The sequence below is a fragment of the Ursus arctos genome, unplaced genomic scaffold, assembly GCF_023065955.2.
Source record: "Ursus arctos isolate Adak ecotype North America unplaced genomic scaffold, UrsArc2.0 scaffold_20, whole genome shotgun sequence".
Taxonomy (NCBI): domain Eukaryota; kingdom Metazoa; phylum Chordata; class Mammalia; order Carnivora; family Ursidae; genus Ursus; species Ursus arctos.
In genome coordinates, this window is record NW_026622875.1 from 30810604 (window position 1) to 30823215 (window position 12612).

At 44.4% G+C, this 12612-nt stretch overlaps 2 protein-coding genes across 8 annotated transcripts in view; one reads left to right on the forward strand and one right to left on the reverse strand.

Annotated features, from left to right (window-relative positions):
* ATP2C1 (ATPase secretory pathway Ca2+ transporting 1) overlaps nucleotides 1-1712 on the reverse strand; it is a 160714-nt gene extending 159002 nt beyond the window's left edge. Inside the window, exon 1 of one of the 3 annotated variants that reach the window (XM_057315964.1) lies at nucleotides 1146-1712. In XM_057315964.1, the coding sequence (XP_057171947.1) occupies nucleotides 1146-1253 (108 nt within the window). In that variant the 5' untranslated portion in view covers nucleotides 1254-1712. The remainder of the gene's footprint in view (nucleotides 1-1145) is intronic. The other 2 variants (XM_026497001.4, XM_057315965.1) reach the window with 2 other exon arrangements.
* Nucleotides 1-12612, forward strand: part of PIK3R4 (phosphoinositide-3-kinase regulatory subunit 4) — a 201527-nt gene that overhangs the window by 31371 nt on the left and 157544 nt on the right. The window lies entirely within an intron of this gene.

Here is a 12612-nt window from a genome sequence, read left to right on the forward strand (position 1 = left end):
TAGTAAGTAAGCACAATCTGAATTTCCAGCTCTTGCAAAATCATTAGAGCACGGCATAAAAGCAGTTTCCTCTGGAACAGTAATAATGATTTTCATCTTCCAAATTAAGCATTGACTTTTTGGGAAACCTGTCATTAGAGAATTTTCTGTCTGCTGACCTTTGCTTTCACTTCCTGGAAATGTTTTTATTAAAGTAGGTCATCTCATTCCAATACAGAACACTACTAATATCTCCCATGCAGTTTTGCAGTTCTAGTTATAAGCCTGATGTGCAAGCAATTTATGACTCTTCCATGTGGATATACATTTGTCCTTTATCATGGTCATACTTTTTTCCTGAAATGAGCCGCCAGATTCAAATAGATCAGATATAGCTATTTCTTCTTACAATTTGGTACAATTCAGAAATGCAGTTTTTAGAAATGTCTTCTCATAGATTGTAAGGGATAGAATGAAATACATCTCAAACTATAAAATGAAAGCATGATTTTAAACAAGAAGTGATCAGACATTTTAACCATTTTTTAAAGTGTTTATACTCCCACACGCTAGAGTCTACTACTAGAAACCCTAACTTTTGATTGGCTAAAAAGACTGAAAACTGCAGTGCCCTATACCCTGCCCTCCACTAAAAAAAGTGACTAATTACTTCTGAATGATCGTCATAGCTCGTTAGTGGCTATCATATTTGCAGTCTACACAGTGTTTTTTGTTTTGCAAATCCTGGTGATATTAACATAGCCATAAATACACACAAGAAGACAAGTGTATTTCTAGGGTCTAATACTTTTATTTGTCAAAATATTAATAGTTTAAAATTTGTATTTGCAGACCTAGAAAGCTGTCAAGGAGTCTACAATTTAACTCTGATAGAGTAGTTTGGTCTAGCTATTCAGAAAAAGGAAAAGCGCATGGTTTTATTACAGAACTTGAGCTTAATGTCAGGATCCAAATGTTCCAAGTTCAAATAAATCTTCACAAGCCTGCTTGCTTTTCTGATTGCTAAGTCCGAATAGCCGCAAGCAGGAGCCGACCTGTGTCTATAAACATGTAAACTAGCAGAAACTAAATCACTAAGTCACATAAAAGCAACACCCAAAAGCAAACGCCGGTTAGCCTTAAAGATAATATAAACAAAATGATACCTGTTCTTCAGCTTTTTGGTTTCTCAGCATCGATAGATATTTCCTAATTGCATGGAGAGGGTATTTTTTGAAATAAGAGAATCTAGACTGAGGCAACAGATTATCCATCGTGAGGAAAATAAGAAGGTTCTTGTCTGCCCCACCCTGTCAGCAACCATATGAAGTCTAGAAGCTTCACAATCTCTCAGATGCCGTAAGATTTGCTTGTAGCTTGATCACTTTCCTGCAAACAAAGCAAATGTTCTTGCTGCTTCCTCTTTTGGGTAGGGTTCCTGGTGAAACCAGACAGCCAAGTTCAAGCACCGACCATCTAAAAGCGTCCAGAAATGCAATGCCCAAAGGGCAGTAGGAGCCAGGAGGAATTTAGGGGCTGGTCCACAGAATGCAAATTGCTTAGTGGTAGTGATGCGATTGTCCTATTTCTAGCAACAGCGTTCTGTTGCAAGCTATGTTAATATTAGCTAGCTGGTGACTTTCCACACCCACAGACTCTCGTGAGGTTTAATCTTAATTCTTCCGACAGCTTTTCTGGCTCTTAAAGAGGACATGACATGTGGGTTTCTTTCTTTCTTTTTTTTTTTTTTCCTGTTTCCTTCTAGATTTTTTTTTATCAGCAAGAGCACACACACAGGGACATCCCTTGGCTGTGACTCAGCTCAAAAATGTTGATTCATTCAGTCTCGAGAAGCTTTGTTTTAGGGGACTTCTAAAAAAAATGAACAATTTACTTCACTCTTCACTGTTATCGAGCAGTTCAGTGTCAGCACTTAAGAGGTTTGGTTTACGCTGTCATGCATTATGCAGCATGCCCGTAACCAGATACTTTACGTTAATTGAACAATAGCTGCAAACAGATTCTGTTCTGAGTTAAAAGGCTTCTCTCCTTGAATCCTTATCTCAAATCCACAGGCTGAATCCAGGAACACTAAATTTCCCCCAGGCTTTATTCCGAATGTGAGGGAGAAAAAATGTTATACAGTTACTTTCTAAGTATTATACAAAGGATTCCTGCTTTAAAACAGAGATCCAGGTGAGAGGTCTGCGGTCTCAGAGGACATGAAATCATAAAATTTGAAAGTTCAATATTTTCTTAATACTCTGTAAGAGTCACAGGGTTTCTGAACAAAGTTTCCAAGTAGGCTTTGCTATTTTATTTCCTTTTTAACATTGTAGTAGCTGGTTCATTTGATGGGAATTTGGCCACTTTGGTGAAGGGCTGTCATGTGGAGTCTAAGGCCAGTCATCAACCCCAAATGATGAGGCCCAGGGATGTGGTTTCAAGTGGAAAGAGAGAGCTGGTCTGTTCCCTTTCAGAGACAGCACTGTTGGGGAAGAGGAGTGAGCAGAGCTCGGAACCCACGCCTCAGCCTGAGCTGAGCTGTCCCCCTGGACAGCCGCCCTGCCACTCCCGGCCGGGCCACTAGCCTCCAGGGAACACACTTGATGGGCCTAATGTGGGTCATGCTGCAGCAGCCCAGGCCATCTGTCAGGCTGGCCTCGGGCCCAATTGCAAGGTGATCTTCCAGGCTCACCAGGGCCAGGCTGGCAATTCCAAGAAGTCATTTACATAATGCTGCTGGAGCTGGCTCCCAGGAGGAGGCGGCCCTGCCCTCCCGACCCTGCTTTAGGCCCAAGGCGGGCCCGCTTGTCCAGTCTCCTCTGCATGCTAGAGACCACCGACTCTAATGACGGCCAGAGACAGGCAGTGTGCTTGTGAACCACCAGAATGCTAAGGGCAGTGTTGTGCACTCCCTGCCAGCTCACAGCCCAGGGGAACAAGGAGCGTGGACACCCAGATACCCTGGCTCCGGAAAGAGGGGAGGCCCTTGAAGCTTTGGGAGGAGGAAAGGTGCCATTTATACCCACCCTCGAGGAACCCACAAGCTGCCCTTTTCCCTTCCTTTTTTAAAATATCTAAACCTTCAGAGATGCCTCTTCTCACGGGCAGAAGCTGGCAGCCTGCCAAACACCCACAGCTCGGCTGTGATCAAAGCTTTTTCCCAACGGATGAACACAAAGCCGACTTCATTTCAAATGGTTGTTTCATGATCACCTTCTCCTGGTTTAATGAAAAGAGCTGGGGAAGGGGTGGGTTGGGGGAGAGAAAACATAACCCAGACTGAAACTGTCCTGGCTAGATTTGGCAAAAAGAGAAAAATTGGTGAAACAAACACAGCTAAAAGTGATGACAAATATAAATTGTATCTAGTATATATTGGGCCTTTTGGCCAGGCACTGTGCTAAATTCTTGACATTATTCATGTAAGCCTACCTGCCTACAGCAGCATCCGATGGGAAACTGAGGCTCAGAGAGGGTAAACAACTTGCCAAGATCACACAGCTACAAAGCAGGGGAGAAGGGACTCCACCCAGGTAGACTGATACACCAGAATCTCCACAGTCTCCGTTCCCAGTCAGTACATGGCAGAGCCTCTTAGCCCACCTTTGGAAATGGGTTCCTGAGAGCCTCTTTCCAGATGAATCTAACAAAGGAAAGGCATGGAGTTGCCTTGTTAACAAGAAATACAAACATAGACCGCTAAGAATTTACAAAGATTATTAGATTAGAGGTTAGGTGCATCTTCGTGCAAAATCATACAACTCCCCGTCCTGGATTCTGCATAGATAAGGCTAATACTCATTATTTACCTCATAAAGCTTCCTTTCTGGTTGGTCCTAGTGATCTTGAAAAGAGGTTGTATTCATAGATACAGATTTTCTGCTCCCCAAACTTTGAAGACTACCATCATCTCAGTTTGTTTGACGTAGGCTGCAGTGGTTAATTTCGCTCACTACTTAATACAGATACGATGTGGGAGAGTCACAGTCCCGTTGTATTCACAGTATGGACATGTCTGCCATCTCAGCCTGGAGGAGTGATGGTTTGATTGCCACTGTGACTCAGTTGCCTTGGTGAACGGCAGTTGACCAGACATCAGGAGGCTACAGTATACATGCACGAGGACCGTAAGAACCCAGTGGATCTGCCCAGTGGTGAGCGTTTATTCTGCCCCCTGCAAAGTAGCACAGTAGGGAGTGGAAGCGATTACCTGTTATTTGTGCAACTCACTGCCACCCCTTTTCCTCTGTTCGATAGCAAAATAACCAGCAGAAACCAAAAATCCAGGAAAACCTTGGATCTGGGCTACAATCCCACTATGAAAGGAAGTTTGTGTGTTCTCTTTGGTTTCTGAGAATCACCTGCTTTTCCACAAATAGCTTAAAATACAGGATTCCCAGTTTCTTCACTCGAAGGGCAGCATACAGAGGCAAAATTAAAGCCCGAAGAAATAGTGACAAGGGTATGAATAAAAAGGTATTTTACAGTTTACTCCTTTTCAAATGTTGGAGGAGATGTGGGTCTGTGAGGCCGTCTAGCGCTGTGCACTGCACACAGCAGGTATTACATGAACACATGCCAGTACCTTAGCTATTAAAGGGGACAGACAAAGAGGAAAGAATGGGATCCATTTAACATTGCAAGTGTTTAAAATCAGGTTGAGAAACAGGAAAGGAAACCAGAAACCATGTCTCCAGGATGCCTCTGAGTTGACAGGGCTTCCAAAGTGCATCCGGACAAACACTAAAACCCTACTAATCCCCTTCTCTTTCTCCCTTCAATCAGTGCTGAGGGTTTCTATCAGGAAAATGACTCCATTCTCTGGGAATTAATCCAGCCCAGAGATAAAATGAAGGGCAAGCAGTGAGAATGATGGAGAAGCAGCTAGCCCAGAAAACAGAAACCATTTTTTATTATGAATTCCACTGAGAAATCACTCCCATCCCACTAGGTCTGTGGATATTGGCTCAGTTTCTTGCTCCCCCAAGGACGGCTCTAAATGAAATCAGGAGAGGGGAAAGGGAGGCATTTACCATGGCTTCTCAGGGCAAGTATATGCAGCACCAACATTCTACCTTTTGCATGACGAAATCTTTTGTGCTACTTGATATGATGACATTTTCTCGGTTCTCCCACCATGTAGGGAGTAATTATCTCACACCTGCAGATGGCAGATTTTTACTTTCCCCAAATCCACATTCAACCCCCCTCCCCATGTTCCTATTACAACCACAATTCAACAATTTCGATGTTTCTCATTGCTCTGTGAGCTACACAACTCTTATGCCTTCTGCTTTGTGGCTTTAAGTATTGATTTCTCAAACTTTACACTACCTCTGCACCCCTGGGACACTTGTCCTCCACTTAGGAAGAAAACATTTTTCTGCATAGGTTAAAACAAACTTGAACACCCATCAGAATCACCTGGAGGGCTTGTTAAAGCACTGATCACTGGCCCCACCCTCACGGTTTCTGATTCAGTAGGTTTGGGGCAGCAGTGAAGAGTGAGATTTTGCATTTGTCTCAACTTTCCGGGTGACGCTGATGCTGGTGGTCCAGGGACCATGGGTTTGGGTGCTGTCAGGTAAGACATGGGGCTCTGGAGCGATTTGTCAGGTGGAGAGGCTGAAAGGTAGAGACCCCGCTTGCTAGAACACTTTGAGAGCTCCCATCAGAGCCACATTTTAAAATGTTACTTCCCTGGCAGTGGTGGGATTTTCCCCAGCTCATTTCTTTTGTAGCCACTCTGCCATGAGGGAGCTCCTGCAGTTAGCAAGCTTCAAATGCACCTCCCCCCACGTTCTGTCTTCTCAGTGATATCTTGACTTGATACCGGATTGCTCTCAAACTCTCCCCCAGTTCCTCCTACCAAGCTGAAGCAGCATTATCGGCCATCTTAGCTCAGGGAGACAACCCTTTCTTCAAGCTCAGAGCCCAAAACCACAGCCAGCTGTACACAACACTCCCTCTCTCCCTTTTCTGCCACTAACACCTTGTTCCGTTCCAGTCCGAGAAGGAGGAATCTCGGACTTGGAACAGGGAGTCCCCTCCAGTCAAGAATCTCCCAAATCACGGTTTTCCGCAAACCCTTCCCCAAGCATAATCTATTCAGCTACTGCAGTTTGGGCAGAAGCCTCTACCAACTCTGTCTCCTTTCATCTGGTCTTGAGTTTACTGCAAACTGGTCATTACTAGAAACATAAAACATCCCCAGCAAGCTTACTGTTCCCGGTGGGCCCAGAGACGGGTCTTTGGGGCTGTGTCACCTTCTCCTCAGGACCATGACTTCCTTCCACCTTCCCCTTAGCAGTCATGTTTGCTCTTTCCGAGAGGAGTAACACTAACCCAGAAACAGAAGACAGGTATTTCCTCCCGAGAGGAGAGGAGAGCAATGGTTCAACACTGGGGGAATTTTCAAATTGGTGGTTGTGCTACCTATAATTCTCTATGAAAACTAAAAATATGGTTTTAGCAATAAGGAACATACTTTTTTTTTCCTAAGTAAAGGAGCTTTAGGCTAAGTAGGAGATTGGAGGGCGGGGGTGGGTGGGCAGGTTGGTGTGTTCCCTTCTAACGCTTGGTTTGAAGGTAAGGGTGTAATTGAAAGCAGATGTGTGGCTGGGCCAGGCCTACCTTGGTGGGGGGTGGCTCTTGGGATCAAGAAGTGATCTAATTTCCCTTTCCCAGTTCTCTGACTCCATTGAGTGGGTGGAAGTTCAGCAGCCAGAGAGCCTGGTGCCTCAGATAATCCTTAAATACTTGTCTTCAGTTCTAGTGGAAAGGTCCAGTCCAGAAGTGTTTATCTGGGTAAGTCACTCAGTTTTCATTGCCACCTCCTGTGAAAACCTCCATTGGGAATGAGGGAGCAGGAGTCTGATGGGGGTGGCTCCTCATGTTATCTAAAAGAAAGATAATGTGCGTGCAATTTGGGGTAGAGAAATTGTTTATCACCGTGATGCTTAGAGTCACATTCTTTCACTCTCTTGTCCCTGATTTTTTAAAATACGGAAGGTAATTATCCAACACGGAAGTGATACATGTCTCCCATCAGTTGGATCACTAGAGAGCATTAACATTGGTGCAACCCAGACTATACATAGGTACAATAACCCGAGTAATCATTACCAGAACATAAATTTGTCTTTATCATTAAATCTTAGGTATCAAAGTCAGAGGCATATGGGATTGCTCACTTTTTTATTCTCACAAAAGGTGTGAGAATAATGGTTAGATGTTCTTTTGAGCCCCGCTGTTCCTGTGGTCCCAGACCAGCAGCATTAACATCACCGAGTCCTGGGATCTTGTTAGGAATGCAGAATCTCAGGCCCCACCCTGGATCTCTTAAATCATAACCTGCATTTTGACAAGATCCTTCAATGATTCATATGCACATGGAAATTTGAGACCCACTGCCTAGGAATGAATACAGGGCTCCTACACACTCCTATTGTACCCCACACATAACTTGACCTTCCCATTTAATTCTAGGAGAGTGCTTGTTTCTTGTCTGTAACCCCTTTCTCGCTGACCTCCTTCAGGGCAGTGATTCTGTCTTGTCCCTTGTTACATCAGTGCCTCACAGGCACTCAATAGATCTTTGTTTGATGAATGAATGACTGGTTATACATGTAATGTAGCAGGTGGGTATGAACTACCTTGAGTTTTTCCAGATCTTATTGGCCTCTGGATCCAGACTGGTTATACCAACAGTAACAGCCCAAATTTCACTGGTTCATGTCTTCATCTGTCCACATAGGACCTCCTGCTGCTGCAAACTGCCACCCAAGTATTTCTGGGAGCTTTCAAATGTGCCTCTCACATAGTCTCAAGCAAATCCTGGCCAGCTGCCATAGTGTTCCCTTCCTTGTTCCTGTTCTGGCCCCTTACCTGTCACTGCTGTAGCCACCTGATATGTCTGTGTATTCCCACAGTGAAGCCTTGAGGCTCTTGAGGGCCATTGCATCCTCCAGGCCCTCTCCTCATTTAACCCACTACTCTATGTTCCTCCATGATGCAATCATGAGCTGTCCTTCCAAGCGCACTCCTATTCAGACGTTCTTGGGAGACTCTTCACTGGCAACTCTCAGGACACCCTCTCAGTCCTCCCCTGCCCGTCTGTCTTCAGCACAACTCAGAGCCCTTACTGTGGGTTCCTCACCTCACCAACTGCCCTTCTGGGCAGGATCCCTTTTACAATGACCCTGGGTTGTTAGAATGAAATACCTTTGACAGGCCACCAAAGGAGAACAAGGGTTTTTTTTTTTGGTTTTGTTTTTGGTTTTTTGGTTTTTTAACTAGATGCAGTGCTCAAACTTATTGCCATGGATCCCTTCTCCTTTTCCCAGGTGTAGTCCTACCAACCACTCCCAGTGTCTCCGTAAGGTAAGGGACACGCTGCACCCTTCTCCTGCGATGGGGTGTGGGAAAATTAGTGCTGGAAGGGTCTCTCCAAAGAAACACTTCTCATAACATCATTTCCCTGTTTTTCCACTTGCTTGGTTTTTGTTTTTCAGTTGATAAAGACTCTCTGCTTGACCAAACTGGAATCAGAGCCTCTGAGTCTCCTTTTTGACTAGGTCCCAACTTTGCCTGCTTAGTCCAGTTTTAGCAAGAATCCTATTGGGTTAGTTTAGCATAACCCTCTCTCCCTTGGTACCTTATCACCCTGGCCTGCCTTCAGCAAGAATCCCTTAGCATGTAATGGCCTACTTACAGTTCCAACCCATTTCTATTTGACTTTAAGTCCCAAACTCTTAACTGTTTTATAGACTACCTCCCCCTTATATCTCTAAGCAGGATGCCTGGTATACAACAGATACCTAATATATGTGCTTATGGAATAAACAAGCTGAAAGACACACCAATCAACTTTTAATTTGTCATCATTCCTACTTAAAGCCCTGTGACTAGTGAGCTATTTTAGGTCTGGATCAATCGTAGTTGAAGCAACAGATATGTGGTTAGGGTCCTCTATCTCCATGACACATAGAGCCTGGGCTTCCAAATGACAGTCACCTTTTCCTTCCTGTATACTCCTGGTCTTGAACATAATTCCTGGGCTCAAACCAAGCTCCATGGCAGCTGTTTACGTGATGCTACAATTTCCCAGTGTGTCAAGCCAATGCCATAAAAAAATTTTCATTTGAAGATCAAAAACAACTTTCGTGAAAGAGAATTCACACATAGACAGTGAACAAATGCTGATTCTCCATCATCACTGGAGAATTTATGCACTGATTTGCCTGTGAGTAGTATACTGTATAACAACGTACATGGTTTGTTTGGTATCTTAGTCTGCTCTGGCTACTGTAACAAACTACCAGGGACTGGGTGCTGAAACAACAAGCACTTATTTTCTCATGGTTCTGGGGGCTGGGAAGTCCAAGATCGAGGTGACAGCAAAGTTGGTTTCTGGAAGGATTCTCTTACTGACTTGTAGACAGCCACCTCTCACTACGTCCTCGCACAGTCTTTCCTTGGTGGGTACGCACAAAGAGACAGAGAGAGAGATTGAGGGTGCTCTAGTGTCTCTCTTTAAAAGGACACTAATCCCATTGGATTAGGGTCCCACCTTTATTACCTCATTGAACCTTAATTACTTGCTTAGAGACTCTGTCTTGACATTAGGGATTCAACATATGACAGTTTTTTGGGGGAGGGTGGTAAACATTCAGGCTATAACAGTGGGTCAAGTTGGCTTAGGATAAAAACAGAGGGCTAAGGCCCTTGAGGATTTTCGCACATTGTTGTGCTCAGTAAGAGTGACTAGAGGGGCTCCTAGGTGACTCAGTGGGTTAAGTGTCTGCCTTGGGCTCAGGTCATGATCCTAGGGTCCTGGGATTGAGCCCCACGTGGGGTTCCCTGCTTAGCTAAGCCTGCTTTTTCCTCTCCCTCTGCCTCTCCCCCCTGCTTGTACACACACACACACTCTCTCTCTCTCAAATAAATAAAATCTTTTAAAAAAAGGATGACTAGAACAATACTTGTTTATACCTAAATTGTTTTATCTTTCTTCTATGTGAGGATCCACGTCTCCATAAAAATTTGAACAATATTGCCTACTCAGAATTTATTGAGAAATGCTCAAGTTTCCTGGATGAAAGATCTCTGTATTATTTAATGATGTAAAACATTTCATCAAAATGAAGAAAGTGTCCATTACTTTCTAGCTTCAACAATAGAGTATAATTCTCATCCTAATTTACAGTTGCTTTCTTTAAAATTGTTTTTTTGAGTTATTTCCCTGAACTATCCCCAACCATTTCTTTCCTTCCTTAATATGAGTTTTCAGACACTTACATATAATTCTATCTCCCCAGAGGCCTTTGTTTACAGTTATAAAATCTTTATTGCTATAGAATTCCTTTCAGCTCTTTATGATTGCTCTTGCTCCAAGGTCTTCTAGACCTGATATCCTCCGATTCCAAGATGCTCCATGAGGAAAGCAATGTTTTAAACTCTAAGGCTTGTCAAGCTCAAAAAGCATAGAATGTTGAAGAGGTGGGTAGAGCAGCAGAAATGCTGCCATTGCTATCATTGCACAGAATTGTAAAAGTAGCTCAAAGTGACAGCATGAGTTGATTCTCCTTTCTTCATGTAGCTGTAAATCTGTAAACAAGTCGTTTTCCAAGAGCTTGTCAAGAGCTTCTCCTTCCCAAGATTTTTCTCTTAAGTGTTTTTGATGGCTTTCTACCAGGCCTATCTTATGTAAAGACAGACCCTCCCTGCCCCCGCGCCACAGCAGGTGCCCAGTTCTCAACTTCCATCTGCATTGTATTTTACACTTTTATCTTTTTTAGGAGCTTACGCCTTTGTTTTTCAGAGGCAGCCCTGTAACAGGTGCCTTCACTTGGCAGCTTAACATTGCCAAGAGCTGCTAAGTTCCCTCCCATCAGCGGCTGGGTTTCTTGCTATTGGTGGAGGCAGGTGTAATGCTGAGATCACCATTTGGAATTCAGTATACATCTGACTGGCTCTAACATCTGAATGAGGAATTTCATTTTGCTAATTTTAAACATGGAAGAGCGAAAGTGCACATTTTAAAAGAATTTTGTAAGACAACAGCTTTTTAATCTTGTCCTCGCTGAGGCTCTCCCTATTCTGAAATACCGAGTTCACTTTGTCTCCGGAAGAGGAGATGTCACATATGACTGAAATCGTGTCCTGCTTTCCCTACTGAAAGTGCAGGCAGCATCATATCACCAAGCAAGATTTAACACCGCCAGTTCTCGGGACCACAGTTTCTAATCAGAGCCACAAGAAGAGAGCAATAACGTACACCCTTTCCCCCCAGGCAGGCTGTGCCAGTTATGAAGTACCTGCCTCTGAGCTCCAACACATCGCTCTATACTCCGTGATGCTGGGATTCTACACATTGCGGTCCCCTTTGCCAGCCGTTCCCCATTAGGCTTTACCAATGGAGGGCGACTGCGAGTTTGAAGGAATAAGAGAGGACTTGCTCCTTTCGATTTCAGTTTTGCTTCCTGCTCTGCAGACTCACACCAGCAACACTTCTTCACCCGGGCAGCAGCCCCTTGGCAGCAGCAGGCTATCTCTATAATAGAGGTGAAAAAGCGTGCAGTTTTCCCAACACTCTCGGAGTCTGCCCTATTGCCCTGCTCAGGTGTACCAGCACAGCCAGCGCCGTCTCCTCAGGTCCAGATATGACAGTACCAGCTGGCCCATGCCCTGCTCTTCAGGGCTCTGGGTCCTAGCCTCTTTCTCAACTTTGAGCTAAGTATGTTTGGTGGACCCAGACTTTAGGCATCGGTATGCATTGGATCAAAATTCATGTCACTTGATTTTTGATTTTTATTTTTTTAATATTTATTTGAGAGAGAGAGAGAGCGTGAGTGGAGGGGAGGGGCACAGGCAGAAGCAGAAGCAGACTCCCCACTAAACTAAACAGGGAGCCCAGTGCGGGGCTCGATCCCAGAACCCTGGGATCATGACCTGAGCTGGAGACAGATGCTTAACCCACTGAGCCACCCAGGCGTCCCCAAAATTCAGGTCATTTTATTGAATGTGAAAGGTAAGGATGTCACAAGAGGGCTGGAGGACGTGGGGACATTCAAGTTATGGGTTAGTGACTCCCAAAGCTGTATCTGTGGGCTGGACATCTTCCCCAGGCTTAAATGGAGAACCCATATGTACCTTAAACTTGGCATGTCTAAAATTAAATCTTTGTCTTCCACCTTGGCTTGATGAATTCTGACACCATTTACCAGTTGCCAGCCAGAGCTGTTTTTTAGGTTCACGAACAGTCTCCAAGTACTGCCGATTTTACTTCCCAAATGTCTCCTGTTTTCCTTCTCTGTTTCATAGCCCTAGTTCAGGTGCACTGGATTCCTGCAAAACCCTCCTAACTTGGGGTGCCTGGGTGGTTCAGTTGTTAAGCATCTGCCTTCGGCTCAGGTCATGATCCCAGGGTCCTTGGATCAAGCCCCACATCCAGCTCCCTGCTCAGCGGGAAGCCTGCTTCTCCCTCTCCCACTCCCTCTGCTGCTGTTCCCTCTCTCACTGTGTCTCTCCCAGTCAAATAAATAAATAAATAAATAAATAAATAAAAACTTTAAAAAACACAAAAAACAAAACAAACCCCCCCCAACTTGTCTCTGCCTCCCAGCT